This window comes from Pteropus vampyrus, unplaced genomic scaffold (genome assembly GCF_000151845.1).
Source record: "Pteropus vampyrus isolate Shadow unplaced genomic scaffold, Pvam_2.0 Scaffold52, whole genome shotgun sequence".
Lineage (NCBI taxonomy): Eukaryota > Metazoa > Chordata > Mammalia > Chiroptera > Pteropodidae > Pteropus > Pteropus vampyrus.
Genome location: NW_011888833.1, coordinates 3,949,179 through 3,966,390, shown reverse-complemented (window position 1 = coordinate 3,966,390; position 17,212 = coordinate 3,949,179). Strand labels below are relative to the sequence as shown.

Below are 17,212 nucleotides of genomic sequence, written 5' to 3'. Positions count from 1 at the left end.
CTTCGCTTACAAATCACAGGTTCAAGGGCGAAGTCATTAAGACTTTCAGGAGGGCGACCGCGGAGTTTGAGATCAAGCACGGGCCCTCCGAGGAGCAGAGCCCTCGCGACTGCGTGGGCCACACGCGTGATCCTGGCCCCGGGCTCCAGTCCGTCCCAGCTGTCTCCCCTCCTGGACCCTGACGCTCCTGCACCCCCTGTGCCCCCTGGCGTGGCTCACCCCGCCCCTCTGTGGCCTGTGGATCGGTCGGTTCCTCGGGTCTCAGGCAGGGTCGGAGAAGCCGGGCTCTGAATGGGGGTAAATTCTTTCTCATAGCTCCATCTGCTTTAGTCACGTTATGCCACCTGCCATTCGATGCCGTTCCATTCTTCGATCGTTGCCTCCACTGGGTCGTAAGCTCCCTGAAGACAGGGACTGCCTCTGCTTTTGTGCGTCACTGACTCAGTGATGCGTCTGAAGCATCGAGCGCGTCGCCTGGCACGTGGTGAGTGACTGACAGTGATTTGTGGACTCAGGTGTCTGGACAGGCCACGTGGAGGTGGGTCCAAGGTGGTGGGTCAAACTGGGGCTGGGTGACGGCTGGCGCCTATGAGGGCCTCCACCTGAGCCTCCTTCCGGCTCCTTAGAGCCCCCTCTGCATGGGCTCACGGGCCCCCTGCCCTGCCGTGGGGGCATCACGTGCTGTCCCCCGCCCCCCACCTGGGCGCTTTTCTGCAGTCATCTCGCCTGGCTCTCTGCGAGGTCACGGTCCCAGAAAAAGCCTGCTCAGCCCCCTCTGGAAAGAGGTTCACCTGTCCCGAGCCTAGCCAGCCGTGTGGTCCACTCCTGCGGTGTGGGAGGTGATGAGTTCCGGCCTCCTTTGCCAGACTCCAGTGTGTGTCAGTTTGGGGACCAGCTAAGAGGCTCTCGAAGGTGTTGGGAATGAGAGGGAGGTCCCTGACTCTGCAGTCTTCAGTGCCGGGGACGCTTGCGATAAAGGATAGTGAATATGGGGGAGGGGTGCGACCCCCAAACAGCTTGTATGAGCTCAGACTTTCTCAACTCTTATCTGAAAAAAATAATAGAAATGTCATTCTAGTCCATCCCATGTTTCAGTATTAGACTATCTGACCGCAGTCTTTGAAGAAGATTAGTAGCTTCAGAGACCTGGTCTTAGGGCTCCTGTGGCAGGGCCTAGAGAACTCGTCAGAAACGACAGCGTGTGACAGGGGCCCAGCCAGGTGAGACGTTGGGAAGGCCACACTCCTGCTGCATCAGGAAGCAGCGGACGGTCACGAAAAGGTGGGACTGGGACGGCGGCGTGACATCCGGGGTCTGGAGCCAGACCGTCTGGGTTCGTCCTGGCTCGCCTGGGACTGGCCGTGTGACATTGGCAAGTCATTTAACCTCTGCGTGTCTGTTTCTTCATCCCTAAAGTGGGAAAATGAAAGCTGCCTCAGAGTTAATGCCGAGATTAGACGGTTTCTTTTGCATTAAAGGAAGCGTTTATTACAGTGCTGGGCACAGGGGAGGTGCCCTCTGAGTGTTACCTGTTATTTTGTACTGCAGTGCATCAGATAACGCACCAGAGCAGCACGAATCACGGTGGCCTGCGGGGAGCGCTCGGTAGACCCGTGCCGAGCTCCTTCGGGAGCCGCTGCCAGCCCAGCGTTCCCACGTGCACTCCAGTTCAGCGGACGTGCGTGCAGCGAGGCACCGTGCTTTTAGTTTTCGTGAATTTGAATAGCCCTGCGTGGCGAGTGGGCCAGTGGGCAGCAGGGGACCACGTCGGGCTGTGTGTCTCTGTGTTCGTCTCTGGGCCGATTCCAGGTGACCCTGAGAGGCTCTGTCGTTCCTTCTGCTCGCTGCGTCCCCGCTGTCCCAGTGAATGCTAGTCCTCGACCCCGGATGCATCTTTAATAGCGTCTTTCTTATTATTCCGATCTTTTTCTTACTTTAGAATCATCAAAACAATAGTTTTGAAAATATCGATGACATGTAATATCCATGGAGAGAAAATAGCCATATACTATGCTTCGTAATTGTCATTTTCATTTTTAGATTTGTAAATGCCAAATAGACTGATCAAGACAATTTTTTCATCACCTTTATGTATACACCTACCTTTAACACTTGTCCCCTTATGAACGCTATCAAGAAACTTTTACACAGACGTCATGAAAGAATGCAGAGTACTGTCACATATCCTTTTCGTAAAACAAGCTGGTTCAGGTTCTCGTCACAGAATACGGAGTCATGAGATAGAATTCTTGGGTGATGATCCCACCCCTTGTTTTTAATCGTTTATCCTTCTATGAAGGATACGCCCCTTTATGTGGAGGGAGGTCCTGTTAGATCCCCACCCCAGGAGGGCCCAGACTGTGTCTCTCTGTCTTGTACACTTTGGGCAGCTGCCACAGTGCAGGATTGCCACGTGCCTCTAGGGTGCACGCATGTGTGCTTGCCTGCATCTGGGGATCCCTGCTGTTACTTCCTCTCTAGGTTCTGAGGGTTCCCTGATTTACTGTGAGCTCAGCAATATGTTAAAATGTTTTTGAAATTTATTATTGGATTTTTATTTGGCTTTAGCTGAAGAGTTGTTCGAGGTATCTAGTCAGCAGTATTGTGGGGAAGGGAAAGCCCACTCATTTAAAAGGGAGAAAACTGAAAATTGAGCAGATTCTCATCATTAACTTAAAATCTTTAGAGAGTGAATCAGAGGCTGTCAGTATAATGTGTTTGTGGCTGGTACAAGTTGGCTCATGTGTAAAATGGGGACGAGAGTATCTACCTCATGGGGTGGTTGTGGGGATCGGTGGGGTCCTTTCTCCCTCTCTCTCTCTGATTATACTTCATTGTTTGTGAAATCTGATATTTTATAAATGCAACATTACTTTGTTATATGAAAATTGTGTTCAGACCTGCACTTTATTAAGTATGTGGCTATCAGGGTGTCCATAGACCATTAGCTTCAGGAACGATTTTTGTTCGTGTAATAACTGGCATACTAATTTGCAGAATTATGCCTGTGTAGTGCTTTCAAAGGATGATGAGAAGGAAGAGTGTATAACTCAGAACCCCCCTGGGTACTCCAGAGGTGGTCTGCATCCCCAGCAGTGTGACCTGTGGCAGGCGATGTTTGCGAACGTGCTGAGTGTGTTCAGGGCATAGTCAGCATGTGTGCGTGACGAAATGTCCTGTCAAAACACAGACTCATCTTGTTGAATGAGGGAAAATGGTGGGAATGCAGAATTTGCAAATGGAAGCACAAGCATATTTATATTTAGCACTGTTTATTAATAACTGTTATTAATAACGTGTTAAAGAATGTAACTGTTCTTTATTGGAGATGCTTGCATTTCTATCTAGAGAGCTGTAGAGGGTGCTATACCATTAAGAATAGTAGTCCGAATTGGCTTTAATTTTAAGAATTCCTTTAGGCCAGAGCATCAAAGTTAGTTAATTTTGCTTGGATGTACATCTTTTTTTTTTTTTTTTTTTTTTTTTTTTTTACTGTTTTAACTGAAATTAGAATGACTAGTGTTTCATAATTGACATAGTTTATAACGAATGTTGATCAATGTACTTGGTCGCAAAATGTGTTTCATCTTCCAGATTCTTCAAATAGAGTCGAAATTATGGTTTCCCTACTTTGTGTTCGTTACTGTAACAAGGTTTATTTTCCAACCATCCGCCCCCCTTTTCAGCTCTTCCAAGTTGAGAATTCTGATACGGTGATTGGTAGGCTTTACGGGCAGTGTCTTCATGGGAGTCAGGCACGACCAAACAGTACAGTGGGGCTGTACACTTAGAGAGCGGAGGGCTAGTTCAGAGGGTACTCTCTTTAGCAGAAAGATCGTTAGAACAAAATGGAACTTCAAAACCTGGGCAAACTTGAGAAGTTGTTTTATTAAGCTATGTCTGGCATTTCTGGCTGGTTAATTTATTATTCAGATAGGAGTTCTGTGAATTCCAGGTTTTACTGTTCCCTAAGTTTTCTGGTTTAATGATGGTTTTAGCAAACCTTAACTAGGATTATCTGATACTACTTCTGTCTTAAAGGATTGCTTTTAGAAATCAATTTTTGGTAATTTTGGATTCAGTTTCAGCAGTGCCGAAGAATTTCAGAATTATTTGAACTTGGTCAAGTTAGATAGAGTGGTATATTTTGGAATAAAAGGCAGTAAGTTATCTGTGGTTTTTTTAAAAAAGTTAGATAAGTATCATATCTAAAATGTAGGCAACCATAAAGGATTCTGACCCAAACCTTGCCAGGAATTTCTTCTTGTTTTCTGAAATTGTATTTTAAATATTTATTATGAAGCTTTATTTTATAGTTCTTAAAGCGAAGACCTTCTCCCCTTGCCCCCCCAAAAGTGAAAGGATTTTCCCTTGTCGTGGGCGGAAGGGTTGCTGCCGTTCAAGGTTGTCGTTAAGCCGTGTGCTGTTCTTGTTTGTTTCCCCTCCAACTGCAAAGGCCCCGCCGTCCATGGTCAGCAGCGAGCAGCGCCAGCACGCAGAGCACATATTCTTATCATTCAGGAAGTCCAAGTCACCGTTTGCAGTGTGCAAGCATATATTGGGTAAGTGTTCACTTAAAAAATGCTTTTGTGTAACCAGATCTGATTTATCTACCTTGAACATTAGATATTTTAAATTTCTTTAAAAATAATCAGGTTCGGACAGTTAAAGTTTTTTGTTAATAGTCCACTGAAGTGGCTTTAAAGATATTCAGTATGGCCAGATGGAAAACTTTTTTTTAATTTTGATTTTCCTCCCCTAAATATAGCATTCAGTAATTTGTTTTATTATTGATCATAACATGAAGGCTGTTAAGAGAAAAAAATCTAATATTTTAAAAATTACTTTCAAGCATGGTATTTGTTATAGGAAATATATCTTATCCCAGTGTTTTAAAATTAAGATTATTTTTGGAGATTTCTACATTTTCTTTCTTTTGTTTTATTCTTTTTTTTTTAACCACATCGTTTGTACTCAGCTTTCTTAGTGGATATTAGTTAGTTCTATGTAGTTATCACCGTGTACCCTAAAGTGAAGCATGGATTTTACTCTTGTAAAAAGTGTTTTATGAGTACCTTATATCTGACATATGTACAGAGTGATCTCTTTCCAAAGATGGCATTGTCTAAGCCACACACCACACACACACACACACACATAGTGTATATATTATATTTATGTTATATATAGTTTTCTGCCTCTTACACATTTTTCTGTAATAGCAAAAGAGATTTCAGTGGTTATTTTATAATCCGATGATCATTGGCTGTTTTTCTTAATGGAGCCATTTTTCGTGGCCCGTATGTAAGGCTCTGACAGGCTGCGTTTTCCATGACCGCAGAACCAGGTAGTGGAGCACTAGGAACAGAGAGACCTGTTCCTCTCGTGCTCGTGAGTGCCCTGGTGTCCTGGAGCAGCCCACAGGGAGAGTCGCCCGCCAGCGGTGCTCAGAACGGGCGGCAGGGGCGCTGGCGTGGATGCCGTGCCGCCCTGGCCCTCGGTGCCTGCTGCTCGAGGGCGTCACTGAACCTCCCTGTGCCCGTGTCACCTGTGAGCTGGGAGTCGCGGGGCCGCTTTGCGGAGCGGGTCTGGCTGCCTTGAGGTGCGAGAGCGCTTCATGGACAGTCAGGCACACGTCACTGCCCGTCTCCGCATTCCACACAGCTTTTCAAACTCGTTTGCGAGCAGCTGGCGGCGGCTCTGTCCGGTTGGGAGCGGGTCCCTGCGAGGGGACAGTGCGGTGACCGCCTCCTAATGCCCAACCGGCAAGTTCCCAGTTTTTTCTTCTTCTTTTTTTTTTTTTTTTGAGCAGTCAGTTTTTACACTTGGGTGAATTTGTTTCTGGCATTTAAAAAATGTATCTTATGCCCGTGGAGAATATTGTACTCGCGAGCTCAGCATCACTGCTCAGGATGCCGGGGCCGCGCCCGCCGTGGGCCTGCGAGGCCGTGGCGCGGAGGCGGCCACCGCGCTGGCCAGGGCCCCGGGCAGCTCAGCCGCCACCCGCGGTGGCTGCGACGCAGCCGCTCTGAGTCGTAAGCATTTTGTCAGAGCGCGTCTGTTTGTGCCACGCTCCTCTTTTACGACGGTGCATTTTTTATGAAGCTTTGTTACGATTTGAACTCGTTTTGGAAAACTCTTGTTTTCCTGTTAAAATACCTAAAAGTAGTGTTGTTAGCCCCAGTCATGCTTTCGAAGTCCGTTTGGTTTTGAAGCATTAACTACTTACGGTCACGTGCATGCGTCACGAGCAGAGTCGCGAATGTCCCGCAGAGCCCCGTGTTCCGTTGATGTTCGCGGCTGAACCCCACAGACAGTCTCGTAGCTCCATACTCAGCCACCAGCACAGAAGGGTCCCTTCCTCTAAGAAGACTTCTCATGCAAGTGGCAGCCAATCGCAATTCAGAATGTCCACGTTCTCATCTGGGGACTGCGTGTCGTTTGTGGAGCGCTTGGGTGGGACATTCTCATGAAGGGGAGACTTTCTCTTCCATGCTTCCCTTTCTGGCCCCTTAAAATGCTTCCTCCCGCTTCTGACTTAAGTGCGATTATGTTTCTCATTTACCCTCGTTTCTTCCTCCTCTTACCCTTTGTTGTCATCTGGCTTTAACTGTCTTGCTCTTTTCCGTGTGCACACGCGCGTGTGCATGTTGCATGCTGCTTGCGCATTTGTCTCTGGCGCCCGGGAGCTCCCTGGGATCGCAGGGTCAGGCGTCCCTCCCACTCCCCTTAGTGGGCCGCTGTCCTCCCGGCGGGTGGCTGGCCAGCATTTCCGGAGCCAGCGTCGCGGTGTTGTGTCAGGGAGGGATGGGTGTCTTTCACTTCCCATCTCCAGAGTAGCTTCAGCGGAATGAAATGGGGCCTGACTGTCGGGGGTGTGTGTGTGTCTGTCATTCGGCCGACTTTGGGGCCCGTGACGCCTATGCTTGAAGGTGAGAGAGATGACTGTCATCGCTGACCTCTGGGGCTTACTCCTAGGGTGTTATTTTTCTTTTTAAAGCATTTTGTAATCAGAGCGCAGGGAGTGCTTTTTCTTTCTTGCCATTTGCTTCACTTCACCTTTTGTCTTCATGGCCCTGTGTAGACTCAGATGGCTGACAAGATACAAATGCATTTTTTAACATAATTACTTAGAATGTTACTGCGTGTGGTAGGAAGCGAAAGCATCCTGCTAAAGTGGCCTCAAACAATTGATCATCCAGACCGCGCCCTGGTCAGCAGGAGACCCTCCCAGAGAGTTAGAAATTCTCAGTGTGTTGGGAGCTCCTTGTGTTCATGAAAGAGAGTGATTTATTAGCTTAAGAAAATTCTTCCAGATTCTTCCATTCTCAGAAGCAGTTTCTTACGGGAAGAGTGACGTAGGGGTCTTCATTCACTACCAGACAGAGGTGACTAAGGAAAAGAGGTACCTTGAAAACTCTGGAGGGTCATTCACTTTCTGTGCAGTCTGTTCCCAGCACAGTTGGAAGTGAGCGTGTTCCCTGCCTCTGGAAAGCCAGAAGGTGCTTGTCCTGGGCGTATGCAGTCAGGCTGGGGGCAGCGCTGCTCAGGGGACGCAGTCAAGGCGCAGCAGCTCGCGACCTTGACCCTCCTCTCGCGGTCTCCTGGTGCATCAGCCCCTTCAGCTTTAAGATGCGGGGTTGAAGCAGACGCGCTCCGCAGCTCAGTTTCTAAAGTCCTGTGAGTCCCTGAGATTTTGCTTTCTCATTAAAATCCATGGTTAAGGATTTTAGGTTTTTTGTCCTTAAGATTTTTACTGTTGTAATGTGAAGATATGAAGATCGGCAGGCAACCACCATTTTCTTTTAAAGAGAGATTTCTAGTGAGAGATCATTTGCGTGACCTTTGTGGAGCACGGCCATACGTCTCCTTAAGTGATCTAAGCAGGTGGAGCTGGCTTCTGTTTCAGACCTTCTTTGAATAGAACACTTAAATAAGTTTACTTTTTTGGAAGCTGTTGCTTTATCTATTGATTATATTTTGAGGTTTCTAAGTTTTGTATTTTGATGATCGTCTCAGAACTCACGTTTGAGATAGCGTGGAATAATAAAACTTAAGGAAAGGTCCAAATTCGTTCCTCTCATTAGTTTTGGTATTTTCAAAACCCCTAGGCAGCCGCCTAACGCAGTAGGAATTTGTGTAGGGCTCCCTTTTTTCTTTTTCTTTATTATTTATTATTATTTATGCCTGCAGCACCCGGTCTTCCTAGGTGGTCTCCCATCCAAGTACTGACCAGGCCCGACCCTGCTTAGCTTCTGAGATCTGACATCAGGCTTATTCAGGGCGGTGTAGCCGTAGACCATGGGCCGTGGCTCCACTGGGGCGCGAACCCAGGACCTCCTGCATGTGGAGCAGACGTGCTCATCACTGCACCATGGAGCCACGTCCGGGCATCCCTTTTCTCACAATGATAGCTAATTGTGTCACGATCAGTCGTAAGATTCTAAGTGCCCCGAGCTCGGTGAGAACAGGGAACGTGTGCCTGGCTGCACGTCACACACCCCAGATAAATCCCGAAGGTTGGCTCGCGCTGGGGCGGGCTGCTCGTGGCTTTCAGAGACGCATGCCTCGTGATTGGGGCAAACGGCCTGCAGGCATGGATTTCACACGATGTGTATTTTTCAGAGCTTCAGAAAATTTCCACTTTTTCCTGACTTTGTTTCGACTCTCTCCCTTTTGCCAATGCTGTCTGGAAACTGATCATAGTGGTGAATCAAAGAAAAATAGAAAATTAATATAGAATACTTTTTACGTATGTTAATTTTCTGTTTTTCCCTCTCCTGATTCAGTTTTGGGTTCAGATGCTATAACTCGATAGTTAAGGTTGGCTCTCTCCAAGTGTAGCTTTGGGATTTACTCAGTTCGATCAGTATTGCAATCAGAAAATTCACAAGAACTTCTCACCTTGTGTAAATGCGACTTTTTTTTTTTAACATTTTGAGAAAAATAACCTAACAGTGATAGTGTTTATTTCCAAATTTGCTATTGGAGATGGGTCATCCTGCTGAAAGCTTGGTTTTGTAACAAACTGAAATATTTTAACAGCATGGCTCACCACAAATAGTAACGTTCAAGGACTGGCTTATTAAGGGATTCTGCAGATACAAAGCTCTGTTTTGCACAGGGTGAGAATCTCTTAGAAAATGTTCTGATTGCTTTATTTTTATTTTTTTAAAGCTGTGTTATTTTTTAGTTCCTCATGCTTTGGAAGTAACAGTTGAAGAGAGGTGAGGAAAGTTTGTGACAGTTGTGATCGATGATTAGCTGCCACCTGCCTGAGGTGTCTTCTGAGAGGGACTAACCTCTTTGTGGTACTGGATAAAAAAAGAGCAGGTAACCGTCCCGTTCCTTGTCTGAAAAGTTGTTTTAAATTAACCAACGGAGGCGTCGGGGAGGTGGAGTGCTGCTCACAGGAAGTGTCTGCTCTCCTCCCCAGAGACGAGCAAAGTGGACTACGTGCTCTTCCAGGCCGCCACGGCCATCATGGAGGCGGTCGTCCGCGAGTGGATCCTGCTGGACAGAGGCAGCATCGAGTCGCTGCGAACGTCCCTTCTCACCTACGTCCTGCAGAGGCCCAAGTAGGTGCCGGAGGGGTCCGCCGGGCCGGGGCGGGCTCTGCGCTCCGCGGCCTGAGCTCGCCTGGCTCGGGTCGCTGCTGCGGAAGGAGCGCGCTGGACGTTGGCTTTGTGCCTTTGCTCAGTGCGAAGGTGGCGGTTTGAGCGAAAGCCAGCCGCGGGCTCCCTCGGCCGGCCGTCAGCTTGGGGAGTGTCGGGGGACGAGCGGGCGCCTTGCGGCAGCCTAGGACTGCAGCAGGGCTGTGGCAGGGCTGCATGGGACAGCACCTGGTCTCTCCATGGCCCCCACGGAGAGAGGTCAGGCTGAGGCCCAGGGAAGCGCAGCCGCCTGTCACAGCACACACCATGTCACAGCACACACCGTGTCACAGCACTCTGAGACTGCGCACACCTGCTGCTCTGTGGTCTTTTCTGTAAACGCGAGGACAGTCACCAGCCACACAGCTTCCAGGGAGACTCAGTTTACAGCCCCCTGGATAGCGAGCCTTCCTGTAAGGAGAGACCGTGCATGTCGCGTGTGCACGGTCCGCACTCACTGCGCAGATGCTGGTTGCTGCAGTCACTGGGAAGGTGGCGTGTGTTCAGAGATGCTGGTCCTGGGAGGGTCACATGACGGCGGGGCACGTGCACAGACTTCAAGATGATTCAGAGCACGCTGTTCTATCCTCGGTCTCCCTAAGCTCGCTGGCAGCTTCGGTCAGTGACATTCAGTAGGACCACGGTGTGGCTTCAGCACGCGGCGGGTGCTGATGGCTCTACATGTAGAAACTGCGCGAGAGGCAAAGCCAAGGTTTATGTGTCAGCCCGCCGGGCTCGGCTGCTCGCTCTGTAGGTGGGAGGGCGCACGTGCGTGTGAGCAGATGGAATGGCTCATTTCTTCTGCTCTGAACGGAATGAGAAACAGAGGCCCCAGTTTCAAACCTTTCTTTTTCTTTATTTCAGGTTTTGGTTTTTGATGAGGGCATGGATGTGACACCAGCTTGCCCTGGTGCTGCTCATTTATCACAGTCCCCCCAGCGTGGGGAGCACTGAAGTCTGTGTCTCTTGGTAGACTCAAACATGTGATCTCACCCTTAAATGTTATTGATTAGTTCAGAAGCTCTTTTAGAGTTGTTGTAGGCCTCCCCAGCGAAATTGTCCCCTTGTGTATTTTCTCATGAACAGTGGCACCGTGAGTATGCACGCGCCCTAGGAGAGGCCCAACTGCCGTTGGTCACATCTGATTTCCCTTGCGCGTGTCTGCGTCTGCCCTTGGCCGTCTCAGAGCGTGTGTCCCCTGAGGGCATCACCTCGGTACTTGGGTAGAGCTGCCACATCTCTGTTACCCACGTGACTCTGATGCCACGTGCCGATTGCCCCAGACATCTGAATAATGCCACTTCTGTGCTTTTCCTTCTTTGTAGATCATTTTTTTGATCCTGGATTTAACCACAGGGTATACGTTGTACTCAGTTGCCATGCCTCTCTGGTCTCCTTAATCTAGAATGATCTACCTCTTCGTCCTTCATAATGCAGACGTCTGCATCTTGGAGAACGTGCCACAGTGTGGGCTAGAGGCGGGTCGCGACTGGGCGTTGTGCACAGGCCGAGTCCCAGAGGCTGTCACGTTGCGCATACATGCCATTGTGCACCTCCCGCTTCGTGCACAGAATTTTCTTTTTTTCCTACTTTTTTCTCCCGATGAAGACAAAATCTGTATAGGATTTTGGATTATAGGATAGCAGAGGATAATTTTTTTAAAGCGGCAAGCAGTATAGCGTCATAGTTGGGAAGGGGACCGAATCCCGCTTCTGCCACTTACTGACTCTGTGGCCTTGCGCAAGTTATTGAACCACCCTGTGCATTAATTTTCTGATTATTAGAGTGAGTAACATTATTTTACTCTAAAGATTGTTGTGAGGATTGAATGTGTTAATTTTTGCGAAGTTAAAGTATCGCATGTCATAAGCACTCGATAAATGTTAGCTGTTGTTATTCGTTCTCCCAGTAAGTTTTGATTCTTGTTAGTGTAGGTGTTGACAGCTTCGTGTCCGCGCCTGGCCTGAGCGCTCAGCTCTCTGTGCGTTTCCTTTGGTCCGCGTGTCTGAAACCGCTGTGTCCCCCAGAAGCACGGAGCGCGCCTTGGCCCGCTCGCACTGCTCTCCAGGGTGAGACCTCTGTGCTTGTGGGCTTAGTGTACGCGTCAGCTCTGTGTTGTGACAAGGTCCTTCCACTTCGGTCTGGACACAGGGACGCGGGTCCAGTAGATGCCTGTCATGTGGCAGGGAGTGCTCGTTCCCGCGGGCTGCAGAAACAGGCAGAACTGGTGGCCGATCGGGGAGACGATTCAACTCCTGGTGACAGAGGCCTCGTGTTCTCACAGTGAACTGTCAGAGAATTGCTCAGGGAATGCCATCGGCACAGAGTGGCATCGTGGTCTTGGCAGGGGGCCTGGAAAGGGGAGAACCTGGTGCCAGGAAGTGAAGGCGTTCAGGGCGTCTGTGGTTCTGAGTCCACGTGGAAGGGGCGCGAGGGAAGGGAGCAGGTACCAGCCAGGAGGCACCTTCGGAGTGGGTCACCATGTCATTTATGTCCAAATGGGGACACTTCTCAGAGTAAAAGAAAGCTCTGTTACAACCATGTTGGACAGCAGGTGAATTGGGGGTGTCCCACCGCTCGTCAGCCAGGTTAAGGGATTTGGGTTTTATCCCAAGGGCACATGGTGGTCGTGCCCTGTGGCATTGTAGAGGCTGGATTGTGAAGTTCAGAGTTAGGTTTTCTGAACCTTACCTTTATGAGATGGTCGTGAAAGGCAGCTGAACCTCTCTGCCCTTGTGGTCTAATGGGCTTTGTAGCATGTTCCCCCCCGAGGGCCAGGGCTTGGAGGCGAGGTTCTCCAGGGGTTCTAGAATCTGTGTTCTCGATGGCAGCATGCCGCCTGCCTTTCCACATCAGAGGGAATGGGTTTCAGGTCATACTGCTCGTTGGAGATGAGGTCAGAATTTCTCTCTTCACTGGTAGACTCTTGACCTGGCTTTTAGTGCACTGACTCACCCTTGCCTACACTGCCTGAGCAGCTTAGTGCCGGTATGTACCGGGCACAGTTTTCAGGACATCGGGTCCTTGTGACCACATGCTGCCATTATCCCCGTTTCACGGCCAAGAAAACCGAGGGAGGCTCAAGGCGTTTCTCACCGAGGGTCACATAGCCAATTGCTTGTGGGGTGTGGATTCGCACCCAGGTCTTCTGGCTCTGGAGTCTGTGCATCACCAGCAGGCTACGCTGTACTCAGGTGTAAGCATGCTATTAGGGGCGTCAGGCGCATGGAGGAACTTGGGGGTGTTTCGTATCAGGTGTATGTAAAGTCTCAACTTGATTTTTGTGTTTTGCAGCCTCCAGAAGTACGTCCGGGAGCAGATCCTGTTGGCAGTCGCGGTGATCGTGAAACGGGGCTCGCTCGATAAGTCCATCGACTGCAAGAGCATTTTCCATGAAGTCAGCCAGCTGATCAGCAGCGGCAACCCCACGGTGGTGAGTGTGCTGCCTGCAGTGCCCGGCGTCGGCAGCTGCAGCCGGCGTGGACCACTGGACGGAGAGGCAGACGCCGCCTGCTCGTGTGCTCGCCTCCTGTTCTCCACGGGCACGTGCCCCGGCGGGTCTGCTCCGCCTTCCTGTTCGCCCCTGTTCCGTGCGGCGCTGTAGCGGTCGTGGTCTCCGTTTCAATGGCGTAGAATGTCACAGCGTTAGCCGCGTCCCCCCCGTTGCGCAGCTTCCTCCATTTTGATGAACCTTTGACAGCTGCCAGCGACGACAGAGCTGTTTGGATGGAATGGGGAACGAAACCTGACGTCAGGCCACCGTGTGCCCGCCCGCGTGCGCTGTGCGTGGTGTCTGACCGCCAGCCGCACAGCCGCGAGGCTGAGTCACTCGGGGGCCCAAGGGGTCCTCCCCTGCCAGTCTCCTGTCCGCCCCTCGGGAACCCTTCGTGCCTGCAGAGTGAGTCTTCGGTCACGGCCACCCTGTCGGCTGCAGGTCTTGGGGACTGGTGTCTGTCCTCAGCCGGGAACCTGGGCTGGAGCTGCGGGGCCCCGATGTGCGTGGCACTGGCCTGGTGGCATAGGCTGCTCTGATTCTCTGTGTTGGGTCCGGTTCCCCTTTCCCAGTTTCTGACCCATCCGAAAGACGCCCGTGGGAGGCTGTGCGTCTTGCAGCTCTGCGAGTCACTCCGCGGCCCTCGTGAGCATGTGTTTTTAGCCACGTCGGTGGGGGTGGGGGCCGTGCTGCCCGTGCCTCTCCCACACGCAGGTGTGTACTCACCCCTCCGCCCCAGCCGCTGCCCTGCAGTCTGCCCGGGACCCTGCGCTGAGCTGCAGGCCTGCCTGGGGGAGCCGGCAGCCAGCCGTCCAGCCTTGAAGTGGTCTGCGCGCCCTGGGGACTTCTGCTCCCCCGTGGAGCTCACCAGTGTGCACACGCCTGCTCGTCGTCCTTGCCGGCTTTGCTGGGCGCTTCACCAGCATGGCTGCACCCACTAGAGCGACAGCTCCGTGAATGGCCGGTGCAGTCAGCACATGGACGCTTCTGCTTTGCTTTGGGTCTGTGTTCTATGCGGTGCCCGGCGTGTCCCAGGAGGCCCAGCCATCTGGGCCACGGTGCCGGCCACGTGTGGCATTTGAGCATCTCGAGCACATGTGGCTGGTGTGACTGAGGAACTGGATTATAAGTACTATATTTATTTGATAGTCAAGTAGACGTGTGGTTAGCCAGGGCCGCCATGTTGGACAGTGTCGTTCCAGAGACCGTGGTACTCAGAGGTCCAGGTGAAAGCGCCTTCCTCCCGTGGTCTGAGTCCTGCACACGTAGAGGCTGGCCGGAGATGAACAGCTTCAGTATGCAGGACTGATGCCGGTTGGCCTCGTGTTGTCAGTCAGTCCCCGGGGGCTACCAGAGGCGACAGTGGGGAGGAACCGCTCTTCCTGCGTGCATTGTCACACCGGTGGTCAGGCTGTGGGCATGGCCTCGCTCTGGTGACATGCTTTGTTGCGGACATGCGTGGCTGTGCTTCGGGGTCACCTGCCTCAGCTGCCGGGCGGGAGTCTGTTGTTGGGCTGGATTTTTGTTGCCAGTGTCCAGGTGTACAGTCCAGTGGTGGCCGTCACTGGTGGCTGAGGGAAGACAAGGCTGGCACTGAGGAGCCAGGACCCAGGGGGAGCCTCCCGGGGCCGGGCTGTTGCTCAGAGTGTCACCCCAGCCCCTGCTGCTCGGAGCCAGGCCTTCTCCACGTTTGAGATTCGCTTAAGGACCCGTTGTGTCATGTGACATTCGCAGTGAGGGAGTCCAGCTCCTTGTGACTGACCAGGGTTTAAACTCGAGGGACGCAGACTCGTTGGCACCCACGCACATCCGACTGATGCCTCTCCCTTGCTAGTTTGGCGATCGTGTCTGCCGAGGCTTCAGCGTGGCAGGAGAGCTTCTGTGCCTGTCCCCACCCCCACAGGCAGCTTCTTGGAGCCCCGAGGCAGAAGGCAGCTGTCCCCAGCTCTCAGGAGTGTGCGCTCACGCAGGGACGTGTTCCCGCTTCCGCTCCCCGGGGCGGTCGGCGCGCTAGCATCGTCCCAGCGCGACCTGGCATTCGGACCTTTTTGGGCCGCTGAAGTCCCAGATGTTCTGAGAACGGCTGGAGCACTCGTGGCTGTTAGACAGGACTTGGCTCCATCCGTGGTGCGCGCCCTGGGGAATGGCGGCCGAGTAGCGTCCTCTTGAAATTTTCCAAACAGAAGCACGTTTTTAAAGTTGAGTTTCTTCTAACGGGGTTAGGAACCTCTTATGGCAGGAGAAAGTCAGTGATGGGAGGTAGAATTTAATGTCGAGATTGCCGGGTGAGTTTAGTGTGGCGGCTGCACTGGATGCATCACACTAAAAGGCACTCCTGGAGTCACATGGCAGGCTCAGGGCCACCGGGGGCCCCTGCTTGTCCTCACCTGCAGGTCTAAAACGATGTTGACGTTGCAGACCAGGAAAGCATTTAAACAGATCGTCCTCTCTCTCCGTCGCTCTCTCTGTCTCTCTCTCTCTCTCTCGCTCAGGCTGTTGAGGATGTGCGGGAATGTTCTAGACGGGAGGTTTTCTTAGTCTCAGAGGCGTGAGCAGCAGTGGGAGGGAGGTTTAAACTTTGATAAGAAAGTAGAATGAGAAAGTGAGAACAGCGATGGAGTGTGGGCCAGAAACTTTCTGCAGAGAGGTGATTTTAGAGACATTTGAAAAGAAGAGATAATTGACCTGGTGGTTTTAGGCGGGGAAAGGATTGACCTCACGCGTTAAGTCAGGTGGTGAACTCCCATTGGCCAGAAACTGCACGTGGTCCGGTGCCCCCCTCTTTTCCTGAGGCGCCGGTCTGGCGTACGTGTTTGGGGGAGCTCGGGCAGCGTAGCGCACAGCCCAGCACACACGGTTCCTGTGAGGAGAAGGCAGCCCTCAGCGGGCGCTCCTCCCCTGCTGGCCTCACACCCTGTGTCGGCCTTGGGGCTCGAACTCTATTAGATCATCCCTTTTTCTTTAAAAAAATAGTTAATTATGGAAAGCCGGAAGTGTTTATGCTGTTACTATGAGCGAAAACCAATTGTGTGTTGAAAAATCAAAACCCAAAACATCCGCTCTCCTCTAAGGCTTCGCGGCGTGGGTGGTGGCTCCGCACTCTCCAGGGAGCGTACGGGACGGTGTCCATCACGGGCGTCTCCTAGGGAGACTCTTCCTTCTAGACACAGTGCAGCTTCCCGTGGGTCGCGTCTGACCTTGGAGCTGCTAGTCTGGCCCGTGGCTTCCTGCTCCTCTGCGGCGGGCTGGTTTTCCTTCTGAGGTTGGAGGGGGTACTGGGGTTACTTCATCTCCGTTTGCCGGTGTCGGATCCACCGTCTCCTAATTGGAGAGGAGCAGACACGAGACCCTACTTCTAAGGAAAGTAGCTGCGTTGTTTATTTTAAACTAACGTTCAGGCCAAAGTTTTAATCTACTGCGTGTGTGTTTCATTTCCTTTGAAAGTAATAGGTGTACGTTAAATCACTTTTGAAGCTATTCAGTTTGGCATTTGAGCCGCCTTTCTTCCTCGTCACCACGACAGAGAAGTGGGTGAGAAATTCCCTGGCCCACAGCAGTGCTCCTGGACGTGACAGCCAGCTTCGCCTCTCATCACAGGTGTCACTGAAGTTTGCTTAGAGGGGCAGCTGGAAGCCTGCTGCGTGTACGGCCGCCTTTCATAAAGTTTATTCTTGGTCTCCGAGCTCCCGGCGTTAGAGCCGGGCTGTTACGAGACAGTCCCTCTCTCTGAATGAGTCTTGTCAGCTGGACTTAGTGTTTGAGTGTCTTGTGCTTGTGACAGGAGGCTGGTGAGTAAGACAAGTTACCTCTGGGGTATTTTTTCACTATTATGAAATGAGTGGATTTTACTAGAAATGACAAAGCTGCCGTAGGACTAACGTGAAGACAGTAGTCGCTTAGTTGTCAGTGAATTACCTTGTGACTATTCGGTACTTCAGCGAGAGAGCAGGTCAGACTGTCTTATGACCTTGAGGCCTCATCGAATGGCTCCTACTTGTTTTGCTTGTTTACATTTTCTTTGCACAGTTTATCAACAGCTAAAAATGCAGGGAATACGTTGTGTGTT

At 51.3% G+C, this 17,212-nt stretch overlaps 1 protein-coding gene, 1 non-coding gene and 1 pseudogene across 2 annotated transcripts in view; 1 reads left to right on the top strand and 2 right to left on the bottom strand.

Annotated features, from left to right (window-relative positions):
* The first annotated feature begins 466 nt into the window (after positions 1–466).
* Positions 467–17,212, top strand: part of XPO4 (exportin 4) — a 66,017-nt gene continuing 49,271 nt past the window's right edge. The window contains exons 1-4 of the mRNA XM_023530716.1: positions 467–484; positions 4,457–4,562; positions 9,437–9,578; positions 12,948–13,086. Of these exons, the coding sequence (XP_023386484.1) occupies positions 4,469–4,562; positions 9,437–9,578; positions 12,948–13,086 (375 nt within the window). The 5' untranslated portion in view covers positions 467–484; positions 4,457–4,468. The remainder of the gene's footprint in view (positions 485–4,456; positions 4,563–9,436; positions 9,579–12,947; positions 13,087–17,212) is intronic.
* Positions 8,185–8,300, bottom strand: LOC111739681 (annotated as a pseudogene).
* On the bottom strand, positions 8,310–8,382 carry TRNAV-CAC. The gene has a single exon. It is a non-coding gene; the product is annotated as a tRNA-Val (tRNA).